General features: G+C 59.9%; 1 protein-coding gene across 12 annotated transcripts in view; it reads right to left on the bottom strand.

Moving 5' to 3' along the window:
- Positions 1-20268, bottom strand: part of SRCIN1 (SRC kinase signaling inhibitor 1) — a 57928-nt gene that overhangs the window by 11811 nt on the left and 25849 nt on the right. For 10 of the 12 annotated variants that reach the window (XR_008825985.1, XR_008825984.1, XM_056362680.1 and 7 more), the window contains 10 exons: positions 6366-6558; positions 5820-6018; positions 5545-5638; positions 4287-5116; positions 3829-3921; positions 3585-3628; positions 3048-3226; positions 2718-2893; positions 2313-2443; positions 753-900 (listed from right to left, as the gene is read on the bottom strand). Coding sequence is in view for 10 of the 12 variants with exons in the window: in XM_056362680.1 (XP_056218655.1) it covers positions 753-900; positions 2313-2443; positions 2718-2893; positions 3048-3226; positions 3585-3628; positions 3829-3921; positions 4287-5116; positions 5545-5638; positions 5820-6018; positions 6366-6558 (2087 nt within the window). In the remaining 2 variants the exon portion in view is untranslated. Of the gene's footprint in view, positions 1-752; positions 901-1808; positions 2035-2312; positions 2444-2717; positions 2894-3047; positions 3227-3584; positions 3629-3828; positions 3922-4286; positions 5117-5544; positions 5639-5819; positions 6019-6365; positions 6559-12448; positions 12877-20268 lie in introns of those variants that run through there. The other 2 variants (XM_056362685.1, XM_056362690.1) reach the window with 2 other exon arrangements.

The following is a 20268-nucleotide window of genomic DNA, read 5'->3' as shown; positions in this document are numbered from 1 at the left end:
CAACACCGCGTTATACGGCTGAAGGTTTAGATTCTCTGATGTCTAGGAAGGGGTTGGAGTTGATGCTACAGCCTGTCTTGGGGGAGCACATGAATGAGCTCCTCTACCTGGCTGTCCGCTTTCATGAAGCTTATAGGAAATCGGATCCCTCCGAATCCTGCCCCTCCGTCGGGTCTGCCTGGCATTGCCCTTTGGATTCAGGAGTTATTAGGGCTGGGAAATGACAGGTAGGCAGATTCAGACACCGCGTGATCATACAAGCTCATTTCCCGTAGAAAACCAGGCTACAAGGAGCCCGAGGCAAGCCCGGCCGGGCGCTCCCCCCGCAGCGTGGCCGAGCCGTAAGCCGTCCCCAAAGGTCTCCTAATAGGAAGAGGCAGGTGGGCTCAGCCGGGGGGCACGGCCCAGCCTGCCACCATCATTACACACGGAAGATGATATTTCTCCAGCTGAATGTTTTTCCGCTCCTCAGGAAAGAGATTTCTGATCAAGCTCTCCTTTCTATCTGGATATACAAAGACCTTTTTTCCAAGGTGATAAGGGAAAGTCAGTTTGGAAAGGGGTTCCCACACACACACTGCGAAGGACCGAGGGCATTTTTTAATGCTTTAATAGAAAAATGAGTCTGTTTTTCAACAGCCCTTGGGATTTGCATCCATAAGGCACACGTGCCAGGGGCACAGGGACAACTGAAGGGACAAACTGTGTCCTCCAAAGTGCTCAGGGGACTGGGCTGGGGGCTTGGTGCTCACCTGCGGATCTGGGTGAGGGTGTCCGTCACCGTCTTGCAGCGCTTGAGCAGGCCATCGAGGCGGTTCGGCTCCTCCTTGAGGAACTTGACGGCTTCCACCTCCACCCGCAGCACCACCCGCATCTTGCTCTGCAGGCTGGGGAACTGGGCTGGGGTGGGAGAGGTGGGGGTCACCAGGGTGCCCCTCCCGGTGCCCAGCTGGCAGTGCCAGGGCACCCCGCGCCCACCAAAACCACCGCAGAATCATAGAATGGTTTGGGTTGGAAGGGACCTTAAAGACCATCTGGCCATGGGCAGGGACACCTGCTGCTCGACCAGGGTGCTCCAAGACTTGTCCAACCTGGACTTAGACACTTCCAGGGATGGGGCATCCACAGCTTATTGGGGCAGCCTGTGCCAGCACCTCACCACCTTCACAGTGAAGAATTTCTTCCTAATATCTAATCTGCCCTTTTCTAGTTTAAAACCATTACCCCTTGTCCTGTCACTACAAGCCCTACTGAAAAGTCTGTCACCATCTTTCTTACAAGCCCCCTTAGGTACTGGAAGGTGCTCTAAGGTGCCCCCAGAGCCTTCTCTAGGTTGAACAACCCCAACTCTCTCAGCCTGTCCTCACAGGAGAGCCCTCTGACCATCTTCATGGCCATCATACCCATGGCAAGGGTGCCCTGCCAAACGGAGCAGGATGAATCCTGGGGAGCCTGGGCTAGCATCTCCTCGGCTCCCCGTACCCATCATCCCTTCTCCATCCACCTGCAGGCACCAATTTTCGCCCCTGCAGGTGTCCCCTCCACATCTGTGGGTGCCAAACACTGCTGTGGAGCTGGGTCTTTGGTACCCAGGACATCGGGGACGTGGTGGCAGGGGCTGATGTGGAGCAGGTTGCTCCTGGCTCCCTGCCCGGTACTCTGCTCACCCTCCCGGCTGCGCAGCATCAGCCTGACTTTATGGAAATGCTGTGGGAAAGTGGAGCTGCTCCTGCCTCTGCCCCCCAGCCCTCCCCACAGCCCCCCCATGGCCCCTCTTCTTGCCACCTCAGCAACTGCTGCCACATCACCGTTTATTGTCTGCCTTGGCTCTGGCAGGCAGGAGCTCTGCCACTTCGAATCGAGGTGCTGGCCGTCTGCGGGAGGCAGGATGGGGGCAGCCCAGGGATGGGAGGCTGCAGGAGCAGTAAAATCACAGGCAGCACGCATGGGGGTGGGCAAGCACAAGGTCCTGCAGGACAGAGGCAGGCAGCAGCTCCGAGCAATGGTGAGATGTCAGGGGGACTCAGGCAGGGGCTGCAGGACGGAATTGGACAGCTAGCAGAGCAACGGGCAGGCAACAGGCGTGCGGAGTGCAGCCCTCACCCCTGCAGCAGCCCAAAGCCTGCAGGACGCACACCCCACCAAGAACCGGGGGAACCTGCCCTGAGGATGCAGGCAAACACACCAGTAGGTGCAAACACACAAACCCAGAGGGAATGGGCAACCTGGAGCATCCCACGTGTAAGGATGGAGCAAGGAGATGCAGACAAAGCTCTGCTTGCTGCCCACCCTGGCCCCAGCCACATCCTCACCCTTGAGGTCTGTCAGTGTCTCCCCCAGCTGCTTGAGCACCACCGCCTTCTCCTCCAGCTCCTGCACAGGGATGAGCCGGTGGTTGTGGGCCAAATCCTTCTGGATCTTCTCCACCGACTTCTCCAGGTCACTGTGAGCACAGAGGCAGGGCAGGGGTGTCACTGCTGCTCCAGGATGCTGGGGAGCCCCAGGGGTGGCCAGCTTTGCAGGTCCTCACGCAGCAGAGGGGAGAGGACAGCTGGGCTGGGGACCCCTCCTCATGCTAGTCATGCTGTCAAGGATGTGACCTGGCACCGTGCAGAGCTGATGATTTACACCCATGGAGGATCTGGCCCATTGAGGCCAGTGGGCAAGGACCCCCCTCCCCAGTTGCGTGCCCAGCTCTGCCGCCAGCCCTGGCTCACTTGAGCTGCTGGGTGATCAGCTCCTCCTCGTTGAGGTAACGGAGCCGTTCCTCTTCCACCAAGCTGCGCTGGCGCTGCAGCGGGTCCTCGTGCTTGCGCATGGTGTCCGTCACCCGCACACTGATCTCCGTCTCTGTCCGCCGCAGCATCGTCTTCACCATCTCCTGGTTCTGCAGCTGCAGGGATGAGGAGGGGGGATTCAGGCTGGGCAAGATCCCCCCGCGATGGATAACCAACCCCATGCAAAATCACCAGGAAAGGGCGATTTGTCCATGCCAAGAAGAGCTGGGCCAGGTTGGGGACCCCCCTGCCGCCACCCCCGGGACCCACCTGCAGCTTCTTGAGCTGCTGCAGCTGGTTGCGGAGGTCGCTGGTGTTCTGCTGCAGGTCGTGGAGGTGCAGCTGCATGTGCAAGCGGGTGATGGCGGTGGGCTGCCCCGCCGGCGTGCTGGTGGCGGAGGGCGGTGGGGGTGCAGGCACTGGTGTCCCCATGCCACTGCGGCTGGTCGCTGCGGGGAGGGCAAGCAGAGGCTGCTGAGGGAAGGTATCCCACCCCGGGGGAGGCTGCAGGCTCCGCTCCTCTGCTTTTCCCAGGAAAGACCTCTCTTTCCCTACCCCCTGCTTCAGTCCAGCCGTTCTGGGGTGGTCTCCAAAACTACCCCATCCACAGCACCCCCAGGCTGGCTCCACAGAAAGGCCACCCCAGAGCTGCCCCTTAGCATCACGGGGCGGGGGGGTCCCGCTGGTTGTTGGCAGGTGGTGGGGGCTGCAGACCCCTGCTCCTGCACCCACCCTAGGACTCCCAGCAGCTGCGGGGCAGGGGGAGGGGGTGCTGCAGGGTGAGGGGCTGGCTCTCCAGTCACTTACACGCTGATGGGGGGGTCCCACCGTTGGTGGCTTCTGTCTTCTCGCTGCAATGAAAGAGAGGAGCGAGGGTGGACCAGGCGCCTCCATCCTCACCGGCTCAGGGGGCTGCAGGGGCATGGGGGGGGGGCTGGCATCCCCTGGGAGGGGAGCAGGAGCCCCCAGCCTCACAGCAAGCAGCCCAGCTGGAGGCATCCCCCTCCCCGCAACAGATCCGGGGTCCCACGCCTGCTGTCCCGCTCCATACCTGGGGGTCTCAGCCTCGGAGCCACGGAGCAGCGCGCTCTGCACCAGCCCCGTCAGGCTGGCGATCTGCTTCTCCATCGCCTCCATCCGCTCCCTGCCGTGGGGAAGGGAGAGAGGCCAGGTCAGGAGGTGGCTCCGGCACCACCAACACGCTCAGGGTCATCCTGCCCTGCACCCACCGGGTCCCTGCATGTCCCCGGAGGGACACTGGGGAGGTGGCAGCGCTGCTGTCACCAGCAACATCCACCTCCTTCGTTCCCTCTCCTTGCCTCCGGCTCTGCCACATCGCTCCCCTCAGCACAATTCGGTGCTTCACTGCCCATCCCAGCACCGCTGCAGCGGTGGTGATGGGGCCAAGCCTTCCTCTGCTCTTCCTCTCCCTCCCCAGCTGCACCGAGGGGTGACCACCAGAGCAGCAAAGCTCATATCTGTGGGGGGTTCCCCTGTGCCCCATCTCACCTCGTTTCGGTGTCCTTGGCCGGTCCAGGGGAGCCGAACCCCGAGAGCGGGCGGTCGCCGGGGCCGGGGAAGAGCTCCGGTGGGCCGGAGGAGCTGGGGTTGCGCGGCTTGTTGACGGGGCTGTCCATGAAGACGGAGGAGCAGGAGTCCTTGCGGAAGGACTGACGGACGGGTGAGGAGCGGCTGGGGGGTCCCGAGTAGGGGCTGTGTGGGCTCTGCCCCGGCTGCACGTCCATGAGCCGGCCATCAGCCATCTTCTGGGGGGAGGAGGGGGGCATGCGGAAACCCAGGCCAGGTCCGTACGTCTCGCTGTAAATGGGCGCGTTGGGCTTGTACAGGCTGTCCTCCAGCTCCGTCTGCAAGGCGGCCGCCGAGTAGGTGCTGAGGGAACGAACGGAGCCCCGCTTGTACAGCCCCCCCGAGTAGCCGAAGGGGTCTCCCATGCCAGCCAGGGACTGGGTGGAGGTGATGCTGAGCCGCCCCTCATGCACCATGCCGTAGGGATCGGCGTACAGCCCCTCGTTCTTCACCAGCACTACGTTCTTCCCAGCCAGGTCCTCATCCGGCTTCACGTCCCGGCGCTCCAGGATGGCGCTGGGGCTGGGCGAGACGCCCTGGGCGGGCGGCAGGTTGGAGAGACGCTCGCTGTGGTGGACGGGGCTGCCGGCGTAGGAGGGCGGGCGACCCCCGCTGTAGGACATGCGGGAGCGGGACGGGGAGGAGGACTGGAGCACCGGCGGAGGGGAGCCGGAGGTGAGGTGGGAAGCCGGGGACATGTTGTTCAGCCGGCGGGTGGGAGATGACTCCCTGGAGGTGTACACCATCTCCCGCTGCGGAAAGGGGCAGGGGGTGTCAGCACCACGTCCCTGCGGGCTGGCCCCCTGCCCTCGCCCTGCCCTGCTGGGACCCTGCCTCGCTGCACCCCTCCGACCACCCGGATCTCCAGCTCCTGCACCTTCACCTGGCCTTGGCAAACAGCAGCTCCCTCACTCCCACCCAGGAGTGGGATGATTTATTCTGATGAATCCCCTAATTATCATGTTTATTACCCTACTGTCAGGCTTCAAACATCCATTCTCTTAAAGTAACACTTAACAACACTGGAACCTGGCAAGACAAATCGCAGCCATTACTCCTTCCACAAACACACGCAATTACCAGTCCCTGTCTCCATCACTTTCTCTCTTTACTGGTCCCAGCCCGCCGGGTGCACCCACGCTGCGGGCTCTCCCCGCAACACCCCATTGTTCCCCCTTACCCTCAGGTCCCCGTTGGTGATGTGCGAGGCTGGGAAGGAGGCGTAGAGCGGCTCTTTCCGGTAGATTTTAATGATGCTTCTGTCCTGGATGTCGCTGCAAGGAGAGGCAGAGCCGTGAGCATCCTGGAGAGGCAGCCACCGAGCCCCCAGCAAGTCCCAGCCACCGGACTGCACCCGTGCCCATCCTTCTGCTTTCATCCCACTAATTTGTGATGCCCTTCAAGAAAGGACAATCAACCTGCGGTGGATTTCTGAGCCCCGCCCCCCATCCTCACCGGACATCCTCCAGCTCATAGAAGACATTGCGCGACTCGTCCTTGATGAGGATGGCAGTGTTGGGGGACTTCAGCATCCCCATGGTGAGCTTCTGGGGGAACATGTGGACAATGAGGGCGTGCAGGGTGTCCATGCTGCTGATCTCGTGGGTGATGTGGACGCGCCTCGTCTCATCCCCAAACTGCAGGAAAAGGACCCCTGGAAGGAGAGGGAGCAGAGAGCGGTGAGGTGTGCCTGCATCCCTTCGCCACGCAGCGCCGAAGACGTGCCGGGACCAGTGATGCTTGCCATGTGCGCCCAGCCAAGGGCTTGGGGACCTCTGGTCACCCTGGAGCAGCGAGGCCGAAGGCAGCTCATCCCCCTCAGCCACCCTTCACGGCGTGTGGTGCCCCCCACTCCTCCTGGGGTTGGTTATTTGGGCAGATACAAACTGATCCCACTGCTGGCACATGCCAGCACCTGCCCGCAGCAGCAGGCAGAGGGGTTTGGGGGTGGCCGGGCACGTTCGTGCTGCCCGTCCCGGGGGCATGGGGTCCCGAGGGTACCTGGCGACCGCAGCTTCGTCTGGCTGGTGGAGCGGGACAAGGGCAAGCTCTGCCGGAATCGGTTCATCCTGTTGAACCCCAGGGGCAGCTCCGCTTCCGACATGGTTTCCAGGGATTCGGCCGAGGCGAAGGAGAGTTTGGCTTGATCGGCCAAGCCGGGCTGGGAGCCCTGGGAGTGTCGGGAGCTCCTCGTCTGGAAGGGGAGAGGAGAGAGGTCAGGGGAGAGCGGCGTTGGGTACCCCAGCCCCGGTGTGCTGCTCCTGCCTTTCCTCCGGAGCCCGGTGCCAGGATGGAGAGGCTCGGGTGAGGCTGAGCCGCATCCAGGGATGCTCAGTCCTGGATCCCTGGCTGAGTCAGCACACTGTGGTCCGGATATAGCACCAGCTCCAGGCTTCCTCCACCTCCCGCTCTAGGCAGGTACAATCCTGTACGGTCCCCTTGCCTCCTGCAATTGCTCGCTCACGTTTTCCGCGTCAGGCTGGCAGCACGCTGCATTTCCAAGCCTCCCAGCATCATTCCAGGCACCTTTGAATCCCCCCCACCAGCAACCTACTGGAAATCAAACCAGCACTAGCTAGCTGGTGACAGAGCCAGGGCTCACATGCAAGCACTGGAATAACCTTAGCAATTACAGGAGGTTACACATCCATTACACCAATGAACCAGCTCCCGGGAAACATAAATGCCTGGCTTATTCTGGAAGCAAAGCAGCGGCAAGGTTTATGGCTGCCTGAGCCAAGGGGAAAGTAATGGGTTTGGGTTTAGAGCAGTAAAAATGTAATATGCCAGGAGTCCAATCTCACACGGCCAAGTGTGTAGCCACTGCGTAAAAAGTTCAAGCTACAGACACAGGATTTATGCACAAACATCTCCAAACTGGCAGCTGGACCCCCCTGCCACAGGTACCCGCGAATGCTGCCCGCCGATACTCGGGAATACTCGATTTTCCAGACTCATGTTTAACGTTGGCAAATCAAACGGGGAGAACAAACAGCTCCTGGGGTGTGGAAAAGGCGGCGTGGAAGGGACAACAGCTCTATTTTAACACCAAAAAGAAAAATCAATATGAAATGATAACAGCCATCATCATGATTCAAATTAGACATTAATTGGAAGATTTAATTAATCCTGCGGGGCGGGGTTTTCTAGCACTTGAAATGTTCTCGCTCTAGCTAATTGCTGGAAAATTGACTGCTTCGTTTTGTTGTTGTTGTTTTAGCACAAAGCATGCTGGCAGCGCAGATGCTTAAAGTCTTACATCAAGAAAGGGAAGCGGGGCTGGACTGAAGCTGGGCCAGCGCAGCCACCAGCGCCGGCCGCGGGGGGCCACGGGGGCTTTGCAGCAGGTGAGGGAGCTGCAGTGAGCAGGTGATGGAGGGACTTGGTCTCCTCTCCCCCCTGTTCATGGCGCGCAGGTTTTGGGGGGTCCCCCTCTTTGCACAGCCCTGGGAAAGCTTGAGGGCTGGTGGTCCCCCATCTCCAGCTGCCGTGCCGCCCCCCAGCTTCCGATGCAGGATGGCTCCTTGGCCAGAGGGAAGCGCAGGGATGGGGCAGGATACGACCCACGCTGCCAGCGCTGCACCTCAGCCTGGCTTTGCCCTCCCAGCAGCCCCTTCCTCGTGCTCTGTACCAGCGGGGTCTCACCGTGCCCCGGCCCCATCCATCCCTCCCTGCTCCCCCCAGCCAGAGTCCACATCTGGCTGGACCTTAACAGCTGTTGAGCTTTCAGGTGGGATGACAAAAGGTGCTGGCTCATCCCCCTCCCCAGGGCGTGTTTTGTCTGGAGACAATAATCATAAGAAAAATTGATTTAGCTGAGGGGGGGTGGATTTCTGCCTCCCCCTCCTCGTGGCATGATGGGGCGGCTGAGACGGCGTTGCCATGTAGCATCCTTGTTGCTAAGGGCTGTGCCAGTGTGCGTGCTTCAGTGCATCACTCCAGCACACCTGGTCCCTACAGCCCCTATAGCACAACACCCCAGCCCCTACAGCATGACACCCCCATGCACAGCAGCCCCTACAGCCCCTACAGCACGACACCCCCATGCACAGCGGTCCCTACAGCCCCTACAGCATGACACCCCCATGCACAGCGGCCCCTACAGCCCCTACAGCACGACACCCCCATGCACAGCGGTCCCTACAGCCCCTACAGCACGACACCCCCATGCACAGCGGTCCCTACAGCCCCTACAGCCCCTACAGCACAACGCCCCCATGCACAGCAGCCCCTATAGCACGACACCCCCATGCACAGCAGCCCCTCCAGCCCCTATAGCACGACACCCCCATGCACAGCAGCCCCTACAGCCCCTATAGCACGACACCCCCGTGCACAGCTGTCCCTATAGTAGCCTGCAGGATGGCTGTGGGAGCAGGGCAGTGGGGAGCGCTGCCCTGCTCCAGGTGAGCCCAGACCCCTCCCATCTTTTGCCTCTGCCCCAGGGTTGCAGGTGACCTGAAGTAATTAAGTTTACCTGATGGAGCTAATTATGGTATCAATCAAAAAAAAAAAAAAAAAAAAAAAAAAAAAAGAGGCAAAAAAGGGCAAGATGGAAATTAATGGATTTTTAGCCTGGAAGGGACAGTTCTGGGCTGACGCTCAGCACAATGTGCTCTCCCAGCCCGAGCAGGGATGCAGCAGCCCCACAAAGCCCTGGCTGGCCCTAGGGGAAGCGCTGTACCCCCCTCCCCAGCACCCCCCGCTGCAGGGCACCTCCATGGGCACGGGACCCTCCGTGGCTGGGCACAGGACCCCCGCCTACCCCAGCCAAGGCAGGATGATGGCGAGCTGGAAAGGACGGACCCTGGGGGGGGACGACACAGGACGGGACTCCAAGCACTATGGGGCAGGGGGGTCTGTGCCATTGCTTGCCTGTGGCATTTTGGCCACACCGGCTTTGCCGGGGGGTGCAGCCGGGTGCCCACGGAGCGTTGCCACGGCGGGGAGCCAGGATGCCCAGCGAGGGGGGGGGAGCGCGGCGGCTGCACCGTGCAGCCCATTAATGAGCTGATTCCGAGGGAATTGTTTTTTATTGCTCTGCCTCACTAATGACTTACGCTGCTATAAGATAATAGGTTAACTGACAACTCAGCTCCCCCGCATCCTGCCTCCTGCCCCTGCCAGCGGCTGGTAGCCCTGGGGCAGCTCCACTTGCCCCTCAGCCCCATTCACAGCACCTGCAGCCTTGCTGGAGCAGGTGGGACCTGGTCACCGAGGCCACGGCTCACCCCAAGCATGTCAGGACCTGACACACTCACGTAGCTTCATCCATCACCATGGAGTTTAAAAGGGGTGCTCAGCTCCCTGCTTTGCCACAGATGCTTGGGGCGGGGGGGGCAATCCTGCTTTGCTGGGTGCCACCACGGGATGAGCAGTGCCTGGACCTGTCTGTGCCAGTGCCTACACTGACAGGGTGGATGTCCCCTGGTGTCACGGGGGAATATGTCACCTCATTGAGCGCTGTCCATCCAGGGGAGGGGGAAATGTGGGGCTGCAGGTGCTTCCCTGGTCCTGGGGGCACGCAAGGCTCTGGGGCTCCCCAGGTGCTGGCCAGGACCCGTGCTCAGGATGCGTGGGCTGAGCTTTCAATCTGATGCAGGATATAAATAAACATCAAACCCTCGCCGCCATCTCTGGAAAGGAAAGGGTGTTCTCTGCCTGGCCCAGACCGTACCACGCACCGCAGCCCAGGAGGATATCAAAGGCTGCAACAGGCAAGTACTGAGCAGACAACAACGATCCTAAAATCCTCCTGTTTCGGGAGCACCCACCATCCCAAACGCCTCACCTTCCCGCCTGCCTGCTGCATATTAAAGCCCCACGGCCAGCCCGTGGCGAGGGGTGATGCTGGCACCTATCCAGGGCACTGCTCTGCACGCTGCTGTGACCACGCAGATCCCACCCCGCACAGCTCCCAGCTGGGGAAGGCTCTTGGGGTGCAGGATAAATCCCAGCGCTTTGCAGGGAGGTGGCCAGCAAAAAAGGGTGTTTTGCCTCCTGCTTCTCAGCTGCACCCCCCGGCAGGGGCAGTTTTGCCCAAGCCCAGACCCCCCCCACAAAGGGCTCCTGCAACTTCAGAAGAGCCCAGCACCCCCTGTGGGCACCGAGATCTTTCCCCGTGGCATCTGAAACCCACCCACGGTGGCAGTGAGGAGCTGGAGGGGAGGGAACGCAGCTCTCCCGCTTGCTGTCCCTGCACCGCAGCGATGCCACGCTGGGAGATGACCCATTTCTTGCTGGGCCAGCATCACAGCACAGGGTTAATACTGTGCTGGGCTGATTCCTGCCCCAGCAGCTGTACTGGGAGCATCGCGGGGCTGGCTCAGCAGCAGCACCCCCAAGCCCACGGTCCCAACACCTGCCCCGCACCACGGCCGACAGCGTGGGAAGCAGCGGGTTCAGGGGCAGAGCACAAAGGGAAGGCGCAGGAATGTGGCTGCCCAGAAACAAAACAAAAGCTGCTCAAGGCCAGGGGGCAGCGGGGCAGGAGCTCCGGCCCCAGCTGGCACCGCTGGCAGGGAAGGCGTCGAGCAGCCCCCTTTGGGAGCGCAGAGCTGCGGCGAATGTGGTGACGGGCACCAAGGTCAGGGTGTCTGCAGCCCACCCTGGGGACAAAACTTGCTCGTGCTATCTGCCGGGGAGCAGTTTCAAACCCCCTGGGAGCCTTCTGCATGCTACAGCCACGGAAATCTCGCTGGCGGAGAAGCATCAGCAAAACTTTGCACCTTGGGAGTGCACCACGGGTGCGATCTGGGTGATGCTCCCCGTGCAAACGCACCCGGCTCCCCCCAAGCCCCTCCTGGGGAAGGCAGCGGAGCCAGGCTGCGAACGGCACTGGGAACCCCCCTGACACCAGTGGGGCCAGGAGCATCCCCAGCCCCGCCCCCCCCCCCGTGCCTCCCGGGGAATCTTATATGAAAGAGGTGGGATGGAGAATGGAGGGAGACTTGGGGGCTTTGTCTTTTATCTCCCCAGAGCTAAAAAAAGATACAATTAAGCGATTCTTTTAGCTCCTAAAACTCCCAACAATCCCTTTACTGTCAGTGCAGAAGCAGCTTCATTATATCTGCCTGGCTAGATAAGGATGCTTCTCTCCTCTCCCCTCCCTTCTTGTCCTCATGCCCCCCTCCCCTCCTTCCACACCCCTCTCCTATTTACCCTCCCCAGCTTGCAGGGCTGAATGTGCAGAGCTGGAGGGAAGGAAGGAAGGAGCCAAGGAGCCAGTAGTGTTTGGGGGATGCGGGTGAGGAGTGGGATTGTCTCTCTGGACCTGGCAGTGATGGGCACCCCCGTTATCCCGCTGGAATGGGGGCGAGCAGCCGAGCTGCTGGGTGTGGATGGAGAGCAGAGGTGGCTGCAGGGAAGAGGGAGGGAGTTGAGCAGAGGGATCAGGGGCACAAAGGAGCGTGGCAGAAGGAGTTTGGAGGGAGCGGAGCTGGGGCAGAGAAGCAGCTCTGGACCTCCCGCAGGGCACTTCAAAGAAGCTAGGAGGGGAAAAAAAAAAAAAAACCAACCAAAAAAACAAGAAAGAATGCGTGGGGAAAGGATCCTGCTCCAGGATGGAGCAGGGCACTCTGCAGCTGTTCCCATGCAAAACTCAAAGCCACCGGAGCTCATTAGTATTTCCACTCACTCGCTAAGACAGGCAGCAACCCTGACCCGGTGAAGGGACCCTCGGAGACGGAGCAAAGGGTTTGTCACAGCGGAGGCAGCTGAGCCTCTGCCAGCCCCTCGTTCCTACCCACAGTGGGCTCCGAGGGTGGTGCTGGACTTGACCCGAGAAGAAAGCAGCCATCTCAGGCCCGTTTCTGCTTGGCCCCTCTGTACATCACACCCCGCCAGCGCTCAGTAACCTGTGGTGCTCCGGGGTGCTTCAGCCATGGTAAGAATATTATTTGCAACAAGGACAACGGGCAGCAGAAGGGGGTGCCTGAGCACCCTGCTGAGACGTGCGCAGGGCACACGGCTCCTCTTCCCTCAACCCAGCACCCAGCCCAGCTCAGCCCCAGCCCCGCAGCCCCTCTCCCCCTCAAAAACCAGCTGGGAGAGCCAGAACCCAGCCCACAAGCGCCGATACAGACCTGTAGTCGCAGCTGGGATGGATAAGCCCTTGCTGTCCTAATGCCACAGGCAGCGTCTGGCCCCGAGCTCAGCCTCTCCCCACGAGCCCGTTGTCACCAGGCAAAGCAGCCAGGGCTGTGCCGGACAGCTGTTGCGGGGCTGGGTCCAGCAGCAGCCCCCGGACCCCCCCCAGCTCACGCTCCATCCTGCCCCATTGGCAGGGATGATGCACTGGAGTGTGTCCGGGCTGGCCGGGCATCGCCCTTCACGGGTGGATGGAGCCCTGCAAAGGTCCTGGGCAACCGCACGGCTCTGCCACGCTGCCACCTTGCCAGCCCCTGCCTGTTTGCATCTCCTCTGCCATGCCACATGATGGGGATAAAGGCGAGGGCCCCCTAAAATCCACCCCAGGCAGCTTGGGAAACAGCTGGCATGGTGCTGGCGAGCCCAGCCCTGGCAAAGCAACGCAACCGCTTATTTACCAAGTACATAAACCCCCGGCTCCAGCCCCTGGTTGGACACTGATCTGGATTAATTCCTCATAATCCCCCTCTCACCATTTAATCCAGCATCTGACTACAGGTCCCATCTGGTGGTGTGCTGAGCTCTTGGGATGGGCACTGGAGCTCAGCACCCTGATGGTCCAGGCTGTGCTGGGGCTGGGGAGACCCCAGCAGCCTCCAGCTGCAATGCTGGGAGTGGGGAAGGATGTTTTGGCATCACTGCTGTGCAGATGCTCGAGTTGTTGCTGAGCTGTGCTGGGAGTCACCCCGTGCTCTTGCTGTGGGACCAGGGTGAGCCACTGCACCTTCCTGTGCCATCTCCTGGCACAGCATCCCTTGGAGCCGGCATTGGGAAAGAGCCACGGGAGAGGGTAACGGGACCCCTCATGTGAGGTCCTACCTGATGCTTCTTGGACCCTTGCTCTCCATCAGTCTTCTCCATCCCTGCCTGTCTCCCTACCTATAAAAAAATATTTCTATATAAAATAATAAAAATATCTATTTCTCTCAGGCATTACCTGCATCTCTACCCCTGCCCGTGTCCACATTCCCTCATGCTGGTGCTCCAGGCCTCCTGTCCTGAATTCCCAGACTTTGGCTCACTGGAGCTAGCAGGGACCATCCCTCCTGGCAGCGTGAGGACTGCGACACTGCAGCACACCCCAGGGCCACCCTCCTCCAGGGCCAGCTGCCAACAGCTGTAGGGGACAGTCAATATTTACAAGCCAGAGCTGAAGGGGAGCATCTCGGAAAGCCTGGCCCAGCCCAGTGCTCCCAGTCTGCACCATTCCCAAGGTAAATGGATCTCAGAAACAAAGGGATGCGGGGAAAAAACAGTCAACATGGTCCCTTTGCCTCCTCACAGCTGGAAAAGCCTTTCAATGGACATTGCAGTGTGACCCCCATCCCCAAACACACAGGCTCAGTGCTGCTTCGCCGGGCTGCTCAGGGACACAGCCGAGCCTCCTCCATCCCAGCCGAGCCTCCTCCATCCATCTGTTAGAGATCTGTGTCTGTGTTAGGGGAGCTTGACTGGGAAAGCCTCTCCCTGCACAGCGGGGAGATGCCTGTGGAGATGCTTTCAATGCCCAGAGGAAGGGGCTGGGGCCCCTGGCCCCCCTGGGACCCCCCCTGGGTGAGGGGTCCCTTAGGATGTGCTGGGAAGTGGGGCTGGAGCCTTGGCCACTCGCCTGCGCTGCCAGCGAGGGTCAGCGGCGAATAAAGCCGTTAGCAAAGCTGGGAGAAAAACAACATCTGTCCCTCCTGCAGCTCTGCTTCTGTCAACATTTCCAAGGAAAATTTTAATTGAAATTTGAAACTTTTTTTTTTTTTTTTGAAGCAGCTCTGAGAGCTGTGAGAGAAGCAGGGGAGGGAGGGAGGGATTTCCAGGTATTTGTCCTGCAATGTCACACCCCACCCAACCCCCCACCCCATTTCTCTGCCTGCCTGCCCCCATCACAACATCACTGGGGGGCTCCAGCCAGGCCAGCCTGGTCCCATCTCTTTGCCTGGGGGTCATTCAGCCCAGCTCTCAGTACAGTGGTACCTGCCCATCCCTCTCTCCGAGATGCTGGGCTGAGAGCCCACCACCTCGGGCCCCTCCTGGGCCCCAGTGATGGCTGGAGGGGCTCCTGTGGAACGGAGGGCACACGTCAGTGCCCCAGGGTGTGGGACAGTGGATCTTTGCCAAATGAACTCCAGTTTGGACAACCCCTCTGAGACTCCTCAGTTCACATCAGGAGTGACCCAATGTGGCACTGACCCCCCTGCAAACAAACAGCTGCCAGTACATCGCAAACTGTTCCATTCATTCATTCATTCATTCCTAACAAACTCTGCTCATCCTTAATTATTGATGCTCCCGGAGAGTGAGTCAGCGAAGAGCTGCCGGCTGTTTTGTAAGAGGAGCAGAGCCCAGGTAACAGGACACGTCCCCAGCAGACAACATCTCACCTCGGGTCTGGCTGCTTATCACTCCTGGGGAGCATCCCCAACTAGAACACAGCACCTCTGACCGGGATACAGCATCCCTCACCAGGATGCAGCATCCCTAACCAGGATGCAGCATCCCCGACTAGAACGCAGCATCTCCAACTGGGATACAGCATCCCTGACCAAGATACGGCTTCCCCAGCACCTGGGCATCACCTCACCAGCCCCCCCAGCCCAGGTATCAGCTCTCAACTTTCAAACCAGTTTCAGAGAGGGCAGCCCAGCTGCCCCAGTACCACACACACTGAGTTCTTCCTGCACACCCCAGCTCAGGCACTTGATCCCAGCCAGTGGGGGCCGAGCAGATGCAGCTGAACCCTTCTGCATCCTTGTGCAGCGTTTCACACCAGCTCCACCAGCCAGGAACGCTGAGCTTCAGCAAAGCCTCCATGCAGGGAGGGACTTCCAGCAGCCCAGCTCCTGCATCCTGACATGGAGGAGCCAGGAGATGCCCAGCTGGGAAGAAAAGGAGGAAAGACTGGAGGTAACTGGGGCTGCAGCAGCAAAGGTGGAAGAAATGAGAGGTGCAGGGTGCTCTGAGCATCACATGAAGGGATATACTAGGGATATATCCGAGTCTCCCCCATCCAAGGGGGTTGTAGCCTATCCATCCCCTTCCACCAGCACCCACCCCTCGCACCCCGCCTGTGTCTTGCTGCCAAATTAAAAGCGTACCGCTCGTGGCAGCAATAATTCATCCAACGTCTAATGCTCAACATTTTGTCAGGATTATCCCGATTAACCCAGAATTAATCCTGATCTCAATGTTAACAGGATTAGCGTTAAAATCGGATTAGTTTTTTAAACCGGACCCCTTGACTAAAGAAAGGGACCTTCCCCACCAGATGTGCACAGCCTGCTACCGGTGGCCAGCTGTGAGCGGGAGCCGGGCAGGAGCTCGCTGCCCTGCCTTGGTATGATCCCTACAGCAGCATCTCCGTGACACCAGCATCACCAGCATCCGTGGCGCCTGCCCTGCACAGCCCACCAGCCACCCTCTGAAGGTGACAAGCAGGAGCCTGACGCTCGGATGTCCCATTTCCAAGCAGAAAACACCGTTTTGCCCTCGGACATGTCCCAGTTGGCTCCACAGGGAACACAGGGGGGCTGCTGGCCCCCTCTCTGCATTTTTTCCCCTTTTCCACTGGCACCAACAGCCTCCTGCCTTTGCCTGCCTGATGAATATTTAAAAGCCTGGATCCTCTGCAGCCTCATGAATATTGACAGATTCTGGTGGCCCTCCAGGGTGGCAGTGTCCCTCGGTCCCTCTCCCAGCATGGGCAGCCGGGTGGGCATCAGCACCTGCCTGGCAGAGGGGATCAGGATGCCCGCATGGGAGATGGCAGCTCCAAAGGGCTGTCCCCACCGCACTGTGAATCCAGCCATGCTGAGGACCCTGCTGTGTTCAGTCCCCAAAATACTCACTTTCTTCCCAAAAGCGCAGGGGTGGAGCAGTCACATCACTAGCAGTGGGGCAGCAGGAGGTCCTGGTGCCCCGGGCAGGGCTGGAGCTGGGACCAGCCCCGGGTGAGGGGACACGTCATGCCCACTCATCCTCATCTCCCGGTGCTGGATGCAACCTTGGCTCCCCTGGGGAGGGTGTAATCATTAACCTCCCAGCAAAGGCAGCTGTGCTTTTGTTCCTGGAGTTGTTTTTCCCCCCGTGCCTCAAACAGGCACCTCCAGCCTGGCATCTGTGGGGAGAGGAGCATCCCTGCCATGAGATCCCAGGCAAACAGGCAGGGAGGGTCCAGAAACAGGCCTGATCCAGCACCTCCCTGAGACAGGAGATGGATTTTGTAGGGATATGTGGGTGGCGATACTTTTGGGGGTGAGGGTGCCAGTCCTGCCTCCATCCCTGCTACCTCGACCCCACGTGGACGTTCACCCCAACCATCCCCTTCCTCGCCGGGGCTGAGCGGCAGCCGCGTTCAATCCCTGTTTTCTGGCGATGCTGCCTTGTGTGACAGCATCTTCCAAAAATAAGCAAATTACTGCATCCTTCAGGGATGCTGGCGGATGGGAAGCAAAGCCAAGTGCGAGAGAGCAGCAGAAAGGGGACGGAGGGGAGAAGGGACAAGCCCTTGCTGGGTATCGCAGGGCTGCAGGGAGGGAGTACGGGCTGCAAACCAGTGGGGACACGGGGTAGCTGCATTAGTGACAGGGACTTCACAGTGACAGGTGACAAGGCTCAGCTCTCTGGTATCTGAAGCATGATTTGCTTTAACAGCTGTGCATGGGGAGGCCGTGCTCCGGGTAACATGTGCAGGTGCCTGTCAGGGAAAAAGGCACGAAGGGGCTGATTTAAAGTGCAAAAACAACAAAAAAAGAACCCCCAACTTCAGCAGCAACAGCCGGAGGAAAACAGCCACAACATGGGACGCCAGCCCAGACCTTGCTGCAGGTCCTGCTGATGCATCTCTCAGGTGAGTCACCTAGTCCCACCGTGCCTCAGTTTCCCCATCCTTACACCAAGGATGCTACTCTCACCACTGCTGCGGTAATAAAAATACTGACACCACCCAGGACCAAGAGATAACCAAACCCTGGAGAGCAGCTCCCGCGGACAGGTCAGAAAACCAGTGAGTGCTCCAAGAGCAGAACGGCGGGAGGAGGTGGGAGCCGGTGCTCAGCAGCTGCTCCCCACTCCTGGGTCCACCCCAATGCCCTCCTCCAGCAAGCAATAAAATATTACGCAGCAAACGCCTGTCCCCGAGGATCAGGCGGATGCCAAGGCCACCGGGAGGGCGCAGGGAGGAGGGCTGGTGCAGGAGCCGCAGGATTACAGGAGCTAAGCCTGCCTGGCATTTGCTCGTCTCCTGCAAGTAAATACCGCTGCCTGCCTATAATACCGGCTGGGCAAACGCCTCGACTCCCCGGCTGGCCGATGGAAATGGGAAAAATGGTGCCCAGCCCCGTGCCGCAGCCCTGCTGGGGCGAAGGACGCGGTGCCACAGCCCAGAGCCCTGGTCAAACCACCAGCCACTGCTGGAGCCAGAGCTGTGTGCTCCAGCACAGCCCCAGACACTTGTTCTAAAGACAAATGTCTCCTGTCCCCCTCGCTTTCTCCCTTCCACATCCCAGTCATTTTTCTCCCCAGAAGCTTTTGCTTTAGTCCCTTTGATGTTTCTCTAAAGTCCTGGCACCAAAGGACTTTACCTTTGGTTCTTCCCATTCCTCTCCCAGCCCAGGAGTGACAGCAAGGAGCCAGCCCACCCTTCTGTTAGCACAGCGGGAGCCCCCAGCCCTTGGCACTGCCTTGCTGCAGGGAAGCCCCCTCCCCGCTGCATCCCTGGGGATGTGCCCCCCCCCCACCCCCGCCAGATCCAGGGATGCGTCCCTGGAGCCCCCCAAACCCTGCAAACCACAGGGCTGAGATGCTGCCACACAGGAGAGGCTGACAACCCAGAAAGATGGGTTTGGGTGACCCCAAAACGGGAGGATGGTGGCTGTGAGCTGCGACGCGGTTTAGGTGGTGGAAAGGCAGGTGGGTGTCAGGCTGTCCTGGCTGAGGGACTCGGGCATCTGCCTGGGGACTCGGGGACTGGCAGCAGCGTGACGATAGCCATGGAGCAGCTGGATCAATGGCTCCGTGCGAGCACATTGCCTGACCCAGCTGCTGGGAAGGGACATTCATGAGCCGAGCGTGGCTGGCTCAATCTAGGAGTGAGTGCAGGAATCCCAGGGATGCGCTGGGGCACGGGGCAGGAGGACGGAGCGGCTGTGGCAGGACCTGCAGACACCAGGGGATGTGGAGGATGAAATGGCTGGGGACAGCGCGATATCCTGAACCCCTCTCTGCAATGACAGCATCACCACACAAGTGCATCTGCTCATCTCCAGCACCGTGGCCAACAAACACAGCAATGCAGGCCCCCCCCCCCCTCCCCTAAAGCCCATGCCTGGAGAGCCCCCGACCGCAGCCAGAACCCCCCATTGCCTGTCCACAGGGAGATGAGGGATGCCAGGGCAAGAGGAGAGCAGGTCCTGCCCTGGGGGCCCATCACCAGCAGCAGCAGCAGCGTTCCACATCCCTGGGAATTTGGCACAGCCCTTCCCACCATCTGATCCCCTCCATCCCACACCAGCTGGGGCTCTGGCCACAGCCCCCCCCACACTTTGGCTGAGGGATGGAGAAGGGCTGGCTGCACACCCCCAGCAGCGCAGGACAGCAGCTGGACACAGCCAGGGAACCTAAAAGGTCATGAAAGTTTTATTCTGGGGAGACAGCAGGGGAGGTGGGAGCAGCTTTCCCAGCTGAATGCCAAGCCTGCAGCTACAGAAGACCCCAGGGGACACAGGTGGCTGCGGTGGCCTCAAGGAAGCCCCCAGCACCTGCTTGGCAGGATCAGCCTCCCCGCAGGGCTCTCCTGGTGACAAGCCATCCCCAGCTGCCTCTGGCTCATGCCCCACTGGGTATCGGGGTCAGGCAGCTGGAAGCTGGAGGGTGATTTAACCCGTAATGCAATTCCCACAGCCAGGAAAGATGCTCCTGCCTGCGATGCAAAGTACTTCCAGGCTCAGAAGAATATGTAGTTATAGAAAACGCACCACCTCTGTGGCTGCAAACCCCCTGCCGCTGCTGAGGAGGACCCCTCTGGGGTGGGTGGAGCCCTGAAGTTCACCCCCGTTTTATTTCTTACTCACAAAAAATGGAAAAAAATAAAATAATCGAGGCTTTTGTGCCTTCCCCACTCCGCCAGTCCCAGGAATGTCCCCGAGAGCACATGGCTGAAACCAGCCGGTGAGAGCTCAAGACAGCTGAATATTTGGGGAGCCGCTGCTCACACGCGTTTTACGCTGCAAGTACTTCAAGAATGAAAACTCGGGACAAGTGCACATATTATGCATTTTACGACTCCTCCGCTCTCTGCTGCCAACCAAGGAAAGTGCCTGTTTTTTCCACAGGAAGAGCAAACCCACTGGGGACGACACGCCAAGGTCATCCAGCAACATGCCTGACCTTGAAGTGTTGCCACCGCATCCCTGGGCGAGGAGGAGGGAGGAAGGGGAGCTGGGATGACATGCGTACTTCACCCTGCCAGACAATAGTGCAACTGTTTGCAAGGTGCTGGCAGGAATCGCCAGGCAGGCACCGACCCTCGGCGCTGCCAGGAGGCTCCCGTCAGGGTCCCTTTTGTGTAACCTGGAAAAGGTGGCTTCAGGCACGAGGATCCTGGTGCAATAAAGCAACCACTAATGATTTCTCCGTTCTGCCGCTCCAGCAGCAGCCGCCTGACGAAGCAGCTGGTACCATCATGCCAAAGCACCAGGGCAGAGGATGGAGACAGAGATGTGATGGCCAACGCAGGACAGAGCTGCCCCTTCCCCTCCTGCGGGGCTCA

This window comes from Falco biarmicus, chromosome 17 (assembly GCF_023638135.1).
Source record: "Falco biarmicus isolate bFalBia1 chromosome 17, bFalBia1.pri, whole genome shotgun sequence".
Lineage (NCBI taxonomy): Eukaryota > Metazoa > Chordata > Aves > Falconiformes > Falconidae > Falco > Falco biarmicus.
The sequence above is the reverse complement of the archived record's forward strand: the minus strand, read 5'-3'. Positions and strand labels throughout refer to the sequence as shown.